Source organism: Etheostoma spectabile, chromosome 7 (genome assembly GCF_008692095.1).
Source record: "Etheostoma spectabile isolate EspeVRDwgs_2016 chromosome 7, UIUC_Espe_1.0, whole genome shotgun sequence".
Lineage (NCBI taxonomy): Eukaryota > Metazoa > Chordata > Actinopteri > Perciformes > Percidae > Etheostoma > Etheostoma spectabile.
Genome location: NC_045739.1, coordinates 13043323 through 13053248, shown reverse-complemented (window position 1 = coordinate 13053248; position 9926 = coordinate 13043323). Strand labels below are relative to the sequence as shown.

The following is a 9926-nucleotide window of genomic DNA, read 5'->3' as shown; positions in this document are numbered from 1 at the left end:
TGAGAGGGGGTCAAATACTTATTTCCCTCATTAAAATTTAAATCAATTTATAACATTTTTGACCTGGATTTTCTTGGTATTCTGTCTCTCACTGTTCAAATAATCTAATATAGCATTAAAATGATAGACTAATCATTTCTTTGTCAGTGGGCACGTACAAAATCAGCAAGGGATCAAATACTTTTTTCCCTCACTGTGCATCACATTTGGTCAAATACGGAATTGGTGAGACTGCTCTTAAAACTGTGGTGGTTGAATAGATTTTCTGTGCTGCTGGGTTGATGATGTGGGTGAAAAATCCATGATTTGCCAAATTGTTTCAAAGTCTACACTACTTATATTATGAGTCTGGACAGACATGGATGTAAACTGCAACTTGACTGGTTAGTGAAGACATACAACCGCAAAGTGGTAATTCTAGTTTTTTTTCTCTCTAGGCCTTTATTAGAACTTGTCATTTTGTAGCTCTATTTGTCAAAGTTCCGCCGATCCCTAAAAAAGTGCTGCAGGAAAAGATTTTCAGCAGCAATTTGCCATTCAAATTCTTGCCATTACACCCTGTAGCATTTCATGCCACACCAGTGGTATCACACGCACATGCCTTTGATAAAAGACAAAAAGAACAAAACAAACTGCTAAGCTATTGTCTGCCTTCATGAATGTGGCCATTGTTTAAGATAAAGTAATTATCCAAAACACTGGACAACGACGATCTTTTCTAGATAGTATGGAAATTATGTAAAAACAGCATGATTCACACTCACTGGACTTTCTGAGCAGTCAAGGCCATACATGTGACTAATGGGATTGTTTGTCCTCCTTTCTGTCATCACCAGCAGTCGGCCGTTGTGGGGTTGTCATGGTGACAAATGACCTGATTACACAAAAATGTGGCTTTTAGCATTTGCATTCACCATATTTGATTACCTTGTACCCTATGTCCTTTTTTTAAACAAAAGTTTTTTGTATTGTTATACGTTGTGAGTCTGAGTACAGAGGAGTTGGTGAAAGACAGATGCTGACTTTGTGTTGTGACCCTGCATGTTACATGAACGTGCGTGCGCATCTATGTGACTTTTTTTGTGTGTCTTGCTTCTGTGTTTCCTATAGGCATCGTCTTCAACTAACCGAGTCCTGGACAACCAAACCATTGGAGAGTTGAAGGCTGAGATTGTCTCTTTGAAGGGCTTACTGCTCAGCAGGTAACAAAGTTATTCAGACCCCGTCCCATGAATTGTGTGTGTTTAAGGGCCAACGTTGGCCATATAATTAATTTATGCCTGACATTAAAGTCTTTTTGACAATCTCATATTGCTCTTTAAAATTACTCTTGCACTTATTGTATTTATATTTTAATGTTAATGCAAGGTTTAAAGTATTTTGTGTTTTTAAAGGGTCTCATTGTAAACTGCCAGACATCCCCTCATTCTTCCCATCTTTGTTCCTCAATTTAGTCAGGCAGTGCCCAGCTCAGTCAGGCCCATTAGCATGCATGATTATGTATCAGTGTCTATAATGAAGCCTGAAGTAAGTGTGTACATCAGAAAACCAACAAGGATGAAAATTGCCTCAGAACTGTCTAGTTGAGCATGTTTTGTTCTCCCCGTATATGCTAATCACCAATAATCCCTTTGTCATTTGCTTTCTTGACTTTAACCTGACTCTCTCACAATGAGTTTTCTGGCAAAGGCATGAATCACAAAATAAAGGCTCTGTATCACCATCTGTCTCCAAACGTGTTCCCTTTCTGTTCAAATGATCCAAATCATCTCCAAACTGTTTTTTTAAACCACCAACAAGTGCTTATCCGTTTACGATTCAACAGTGTCATTTTGATCTTAAAAGCTGCAGTCGATGTAATTAAAAAAATCTTAGAGCTTCTTTACCAGGTGTGACAAACATCTGGCTGTTTGGGGGGGAAAAAGCTATTTTCTCTGTTGTAATTATGATAATTTCATAGGGTGCTTTGTGTGTGGCTGCAAGCTTAAATGTAAACTACTGTTCATTCAACACCTGACTTAGGAAGTTATATATATAGTGTTGTGGTTCCAGTATGCCTAATTATGGCTGATTACATCGTGGGAAGTTATTATTTTTTTATGAGGTTGTGATCAAGCCTAATTTTTTTTTCCTCTCACTTGTCTGTCCCCCTTCCACAGGAGACAATTCCCTTCAACTCCCACTATTCCTAAAATCCCCTCATGGCAGATTCCCCTGAAGCCCCCATCAGCACCTGGCTCACCGCCAGTCAACCACACTAACAGCAGCAGCGACATCTCCCCCGTCAGTAACGAGTCTGCCAACTCCTCCCCCATCAAAGATGGACATCACTGCCCCCAGGATGCACTGGGAGGGCCTGATGGAGCGAATGGTATCAATGGAGATGATGACACCATGGGCCTTGGTGGAACGCTGACCCTGGACCTAAAGGACCAGGTCAGCATGGAAGTGCAGAGGGAAGAGGAGAAGAAGGAGGTTGAGGAAGAGGAGGAGGATTATGTCAGCCACGTAGAGGAGGAAAAAGAGGAGGAGAAGGATCCTGTAAGCATGCAGACAGAGGCTCGGCGAGGTGGGGATGGACAGATTAAGGAACAGGTGGACAAACTGAGGCGGCCTGAGGCTGCCAGCAATGAGAGTGAGGTGGATTAGATAGCAGTAGAAAGCACAAAAACACTCTCTAAACACATTCTGCTCCTCTCTGCTCACACTTGTTTTTTTTTGTTTTTTTTAATCCATCTTCACTGTCTGTTTCCACTTGTTTTTGTAATGTATTAATCTTGAGCAAAATGAGGAGTAGGTATGAGAAGATGCAAAACTGACAAATATTGGAGTGTCTAGTTGACACACGGCTTACCTCGATTTACTTTTCATCATGCAAACTAAACGACTGCATGCAGAGCCAAGTACCACGCTGTGACGTTTCTTTGAAAGGAGAAATGACAAGCAGTAGTCAAATCAGAATTACTTTAAAAGGCTGTGTGCAGTACTAACCGTGTGTGACTGACAGCTTTACATTTTCATAATTTGATCAGATAATTCACAGCTTTGCCTTGGTGTCCTTGTTATGTTATCAAGGCTCATCTTATCCAGGCCAAAGAGGCAGAGCTGCAGAGAATATCTCTTCTGTATAGAGCAGCTGTAGGTCAGGAGTTGTATGCTAGTACTTCAGTTTCAAAGTTACCGTGAGCTTACAGAGAAGCATTAACAGAGGTTTTCTCCCTGTTGATGGCTATAGGAGAGGACAAGCTCTTCCAGGGCCGAAGCTTTTAGCCTCTTTTATGTGTCCTTTCGCATTGGTGTCAGTCTGTCAATAATTCACAAGGCCAGCAGGGTGGCATTTGGGTGAAATAAAAGCCCTGAAATTCGAGATTAGAATGTGATGACGGGCTTTGTTCCATACCGGTGTCAGGGTGCTCATATGCTCGGGGGGGGGGGGGGGGGGGGGGGGGGGGGGGGGGGTGTGTGTGTGTGTGTGTGTGGTGTTGTGTTGTGTGTGGTGTGTGTGTGTGTGTGTGTGTGTGGTGTGTGTGTGTGTGTGTGGGGTGTGTGTGTGTGTGTGTTTGTGTGTGTGTGGTGTGCTTATTTTCCCTGAGGGCTGAATTGTGCATCTTTTGCGAGTGTGTTTGCGCGTGGCAGGCGAGAAACACCAGACTGTCTGCTGAGCTGTATCTGTGTCTCCAGCAGGGCAGCTGATTTGGTTTGTGAAGTATGTTAATAATCAAATGATCAACAAATAACAGATGTATTAGTTCATGCAGCTTGAAATGTCAAGGAGGCTAAAAGCGGAAATCTAATACAGAAAGCCCAGTCGCATTGTATCATTTTCTGTGACAAACCCTGCGGTCCAAATTATGTAGGGCCTCCTACAGTGAGTAATCTTTACAGAAAACGGCGCCAATATTTTGTAATTAAGCTGCAATAAGACAACAAGAGCCACAGATGGAAGTTGCAGAACTTGTATGACTTTTTTTCTCAGTGTGGAGGTGGATGGGGGAAGTTAGAAAAACATTGCCCCATGATTGAAAAGGAAAGTAATAAATGAATACTTGACTTATTGAATTACTCACTCTGTCTCCAGCTAACAACAAGAGTCCACGAGTGAGAAGAAGGGATATCAGCTCTGGTGCCATTTCCACTTCCATTACATGGCCTTCATAGAACAACAGAAAAGGTAGAGGGGCACTGCACATTTCTGTGTGGCACCCGTCCTAACCTACAGATTGTTAATGTTGATTGATGCCCTGTTAAACATGTGGAATGATGAGAAAATAACAATGCAGTATGCTGTTAAATATATTATTTGATTTAGTAGAAAATAATATGTATGGATGAATAATGTTGGGTAAAAGAAGTAAATAATTACAAGGTGTAACTTGCTACTAGCCACTGTAGAACCAGTGATTGGTCCTCTGTAACCTACTGATTATTGTCCGAATGTCGGCCAAAATTGTACATAATGTAATAAATCTGGTTTATCTTAAGTAGAATCTCTGTCATCTTCATTTTAAACCAGCTGGACATTAAATACATGCTACTGTATGTTATTATTAAAGGCTAAATCTAGTATTATAGGGATTTTCATGTTTATATTTTCCCCCTCAGTTACATAAGTATATATTTTCAAACACACAGGCAGAGCTAAATACTTGACTTGCATTAAAGAACAGGTTACCAATTCCAAATCATAATTGAGTCAGATGTAACTGATTTGTATTTCCAGCCATTCAATGAAAATTAAAGGAAAGCTGCACAATAATAAAGAAAAACCTAAATCACACAGATGTATGCCTTTAAGTGGGTTGTGCTGTTTTCATTTTTAATCTCTCTGAGATGTTTGTGTGAATGTGGTTGTATATGTTCAGGTGCAGGAAGGTTTTCTGTAACATTCATATCAGGTTTTTCTGTTTGGCTGAAAAATTGAGTTTGGTAATAATAAACTCTAAAATATGAGACTTTCCATTGTGTGAGAAAATATTTCTTTACCATGTTTGAGCCTTATACGTCCAGTAACATCAGCACTAAAAATCTTTGCCATTTGCAAGAAAACCAACATTTCTGAAATAACCAAACTATTCAGGTCAAAGTTTGTGATTTAATCTTTGTGGTTCCTGAACTTTCTGTTTTTGTGTCACCTCTCCAAACCAGCTTAATGTATCTTTAAGACCAGATACAGATGAGAATACTACAGTACTTTTCAGAAAGCATGACAAGGCAGGGACTTTCAGCTTTTTTCAGCTTTCTGTCTGGAAATGAGTAAGTCACATACACATTACAGATTATAAGTGTGAAGTGTTTATTTCTGTAGGTGGATCATCAGTGTGTCTTTTGGTTTCTGCTGTGGGAGTAGGGCCTTCTCTAAAAGGGTTTCCTATTCTATTTTAAATACATTGAGGATGACGAAGATAGCCATTATAGACTTAAATGTAATATTTTTTTAAAGTGCTTCAATTTTAAATAAATATCTTTTGTTTAATCCAACAGTAAAGACAACTTTGAGTCAGGGTGAGACAGGCCTAGAGAGAAGGAAAAAAAGGAGGTGGTATAATGATTGCAGAGACCAAAGGTAAGCTTGGATTGTTCACAGTAATCTGATGTCACCAGGGTGAAAAGAGGGACCAGTACCATTTATTGACTAAGTTTTTGAGAGTGGCCTGTTGAACTAAAATCACGCTAGCAGCCTTGTGAGGATGTAATGACAGAATTTATAAATCAATGCTAAATGTAGAGATTGCTTTGCAATGTGGCGCAAAATATGTCAAGGTTAGCATGAGGTGGCACCTTGAGCCTTGTTGCCTAAATCTGACGGGTTTATCCCCATGGTTTATCCTCCTTCTTTACAGTGTCCATTTTAGGACATCTCAGAGACAGTTTGTCAGGCAGGCAGCTTTACATTGTTAAACTTTCAGCAGTCTAAGCTGTTTCTTCTCATTCCCAGCTAAACTTAGTTACCCTGATAATATGCTCAGCCTAATAAGCCCTAAATTAATGCAAGCTATACTAATGCTAAATATTGTTCAGCATAGTTACATGCATTATTGTTGCTAACTTATATAAAAAGGTTACTTGTACAAAACTTGCATGCATTAGCTATTACCATGCTAGTGCATGTTACGTATGAATATTAGAATGAAATTTAATAGACCACTTTCCAGATTACGTATTGCACTCTATTGTCTTTTTATTTCACAGTTTCTTCTTTCTTGTCAAAATCTGTAGCCTACATTACCCACAATGTAGTCTGTATCCACGATGCTCCACTACTGGGATTGCTCTGTTGCAACCAGAAATTCTTTTCAGCCGGTTGTCCGTTACCTTCCGCTTTCTTTGTGTTGGCATTTTAAACTCCTGTCAATTTATGAGGACTACTGCTCCTCAGATCTCTGTAGGGTAAAGCCAGCCAGCTAGCTTGACTATCTGGCCAATCTGAGTTTTCTGTTGCACAACCAAAACAACTTTGAACGTACACATGTTCCACCAAAACAGGTTCCTTCCCAAGGCTACTTTGCAGCAGCACGGCGCCCATGGCAGTTGTGATTGGTTTAAAGAAATGCCAATAAACTAGAACACGTTTTTCTCTCATCCCAGAATGCTGTGTGGACTAGCCAGACTACCTGACTGTCCGCAGCATGTGGATGACTTGGCACAGCGAGACTACCCACAATGCAACTCAGTGTGTTATGCTAGTAGCAGCTTAAGTAGCCCAGAGCTGCTAGCCTATCATTAGGTTTTGTACAGCTCCCATCAGCACCAGATAGAGCTTCACCTGAAACTCATCCCTGCACTGACAGATGTCACGTAGATTTTCCTTAAACTGTATCTTGGCTTTAGGTGGAATCTATCTTTTGTTACATAAGCTGACTGTTCTGACTAGATGCTGCTTTAGATGAAGCCAAAATGCTATAATAGTATGATAAATATATACTCAGTATACTTTATGAAACATAGGATTCATAGCCTACATCCATACCAGATATTCCCCAAATCAAAGCTATGGACGATGTGAATCCCATTATAAAGTGAATGTGTCCTAGCTCATATCTATATCCATTAGAAAAGTTTATGAAACTGCCCAAACTAGTGCACATTTCATATTGAGTAACAATCCTCAGAATCTCAACTTCAATCATTTATTGCGATTTTACATTTGAGCAAAAAAAAGGTGGATGCTGTTCACACAGGTTGCTGATAATTCTAAGATTCCTCAGAGCATCAACGGTACAGCTCAAATCACACGCTGCCACGGTGTGTTTTTTTTTAATATGCATTTATAATATTTTCTACTGTCAAGGTCCCACCATAAATCCTCATCCCAAAGAAATGCTGGGCTGAAAAGCCAATTTTGCCTCATTTGGGGATCTCTGAATATTGCCATGCGTTATCAAGAGTATGAATTTAATTTATCCTGGTCTAAATGATCAATAGCGTTTCACATATTAATGAGGTGTATAAACTTCTCTGAGGTTCGATACCACATCCCTTTGTAATCCATTAACCTCTCCCTGGAGTTCAGGCCAACCTTAGATTTATAAGGACCTACTGTAATAAATCCACTTGTACATCATTTAGTGTCTTTGGGGATTTGCAGTACATTCCTGTCCAGAAAGCATCATCTATCCTACCCTCATAATCTCATCTACATTTTAAGTGAGAACAACATTCACCGCAGTCTGCATACCTTTTCAGAAACTTTGTACCTGTATAAAATACCTTTCCTGGGTAGAGTTTTTGTATTAGCCAATAACCAGCGCCTCTCAGTGTGGTAGTGCACTGAGGGATTGTTTGTCCAAAGCAACACCTGGTTTTGACACCATTTGGCTCCCCAGTTGGGAGCCTTAACCTCATCAATCTTGCTGCTAAACGGAGAGTACTCGATAGGGTACTGTATTGACTCGCTCTGAACTCCATTGTTCACTGGAACTGAGCACTCAGCAGGTTAGAGGGCTGAGTGTCTCTTTGGATCAATACAAGGGTTGTTAGCCCATAGCAGCCAGTCAGAGGGCTACCATGACTCTGTCTGCACCACGCTCACATCATCTCTACTCGTTTAAAACTCCTTCTTGAGTCCTTGAGCATTGATCCCGGTCCAGCTTTTGTTTTCTCTTCCTGCTGATTCAGGACAGTTCACATCCTAGCAGCATTGGTCCAGTTCTGGAAGCTGCAAGCTCCACCCAACATGGCTTCCTGACATCTCTCTCCGAGGGGAAGTGTTCTTTGGAGATTTGCATAGGAACGTACAATGCAGGAAGAGGGGACCAGAGGATTAAATGCTTATTCTTCCTCTTCCATGTGAGATAAGATGTATGTGTCATGCAGCTGGGAGCAATCTGATGTAATACTTGATTTGTGACAAGGCCTGTGGAACTCCACCAGTTCCTTTACCCCTTTGGAAATATCCCTTTACTCCTCTGGAATACTCATTTGGACTGACATTATCAACATCTGCAGTGAAAGTCTGTTAACCATCTTTCAAGATGTTTTCATCTAAGTCCTACAATTATGTTTTCTCATATATTCTATATTTTTGGTGGTCTGTGCAATTTTTTAAACACACTAGCAGCGTGCCTGTAGGAAAGGTAACGTCAGTCTGTTGGTTGGCCCACCAGTTTGGTCAAGACTGTTCTACTTCTACACCTATTAAATGGATTGCCATGAAAGCATCATTCATGGTGCCCAGAGAATGAATCCTGACTTTGGTGATCCACTGATCTTTTATCTAGCAGCACCATTAAGTCAAAGCTTTCATTCATCAGTGAATTATCTCAACATCTACTGGATGGATTGGTACAAAATGGAGTGCTGATATTAATGTTTACCAGAATATGTATCCTTATGACTTTGGTGATCCTGACTAACCCTCCTGCCCCACCACAAGGTTTACATTAGTTGTCTTCACAGCTATTGGATGGTGGACATTGCTGTGAAATTTAGCATGCTAACATGCAAAAATTACGATGGTGACCATAGTAAACATTTAGTCTGCTGATTGTCAGCATGTTGTGTTATTGTCATTGTGAGCATGTTAGCATGCTGATGCATTTAGTTCAAAGCGCTGCTGTGCCTGAGTTCAGCCTTAGAGAGCCGCTAGCGTGGCTGTAGACTCTTAGCCATGCTAAAAATATTCTACATAGGCTTATAGTTATGTGGGCTAGCAGGCCTAAACCTTTCTCTGACTGATGCGTTTCCTCAATAGTGCTTTCAGCAGTGAAAGTAAGTAAGCATGGGTCACCTCCAAAAGCTCTTTGCTGCTGTCTCTCTAAAAGCAGCTTCCCAGCGCTGAGCAGTAGCTGAACACTGGCTCCTTCCTGGTAAAAATTAGAACATTTGACAAGCCAAGGTCACCAGGGGGCTTTGACTGTATAAGGCTTCAATTGCTGGGCCCAGTGAACACTGCAAAGTCATAAAGCACTTTGTCATCACTCGCTATATAAACTCTCAACAATCAAGTGGGATCACATTCCCTCCCTGCCACTCTGTGTGGCCTGTGTCACTTGCTTTTCTGCTGGCGCTGTTTCAAATCCAAATGGAGTATGTGGATACTGGAAGGCTGTCATGTGGAAGGCTGTTGGGCCTCTTGAACCTGAAGGAAAGCTTTACTCAGTGCATTGGCCAGTGAAGGAAGGCGCTAGGGAGAAGCAGTGAGGGGAAAACAGCGGCAGGTTGTTAAAAAACAAGGAGGTGGGTACCGGCAGCATTTATGAATGGTCCAATAATGAGCCATCAGGAGCATGGTGGCCATGAGGACACGAAGAGAGACAAGATGTAGAAAAAATGAATGTCCTTGTCCTGCACTGGTGGAGAGCAGCGACGCCTTGCACGGAGATTGGATTATCCGAGGGAAGGCCTGTCAGCCTGCTGAGAGACCGCGGCTGCAGGCGGCGCACGGGCAACAGGTGTGGCTCTTGTGCAAATTAGACTAATCACAAGGC

The 9926-nt window shown here is 41.2% G+C and overlaps 1 protein-coding gene across 3 annotated transcripts in view; it reads left to right on the top strand.

Annotated features, from left to right (window-relative positions):
• Positions 1-4484, top strand: part of pex14 (peroxisomal biogenesis factor 14) — a 45072-nt gene extending 40588 nt beyond the window's left edge. The window contains exons 8-10 of one of the 3 annotated variants that reach the window (XM_032521168.1): positions 1111-1202; positions 2160-2541; positions 4079-4484. In XM_032521168.1, coding sequence (XP_032377059.1) covers positions 1111-1202; positions 2160-2541; positions 4079-4102 — 498 coding nt within the window. In that variant the 3' untranslated portion in view covers positions 4103-4484. Of the gene's footprint in view, positions 1-1110; positions 1203-2159 lie in introns of all 3 variants that reach the window. The other 2 variants (XM_032521167.1, XM_032521166.1) reach the window with 2 other exon arrangements.
• Positions 4485-9926: the final 5442 nt, after the last annotated feature.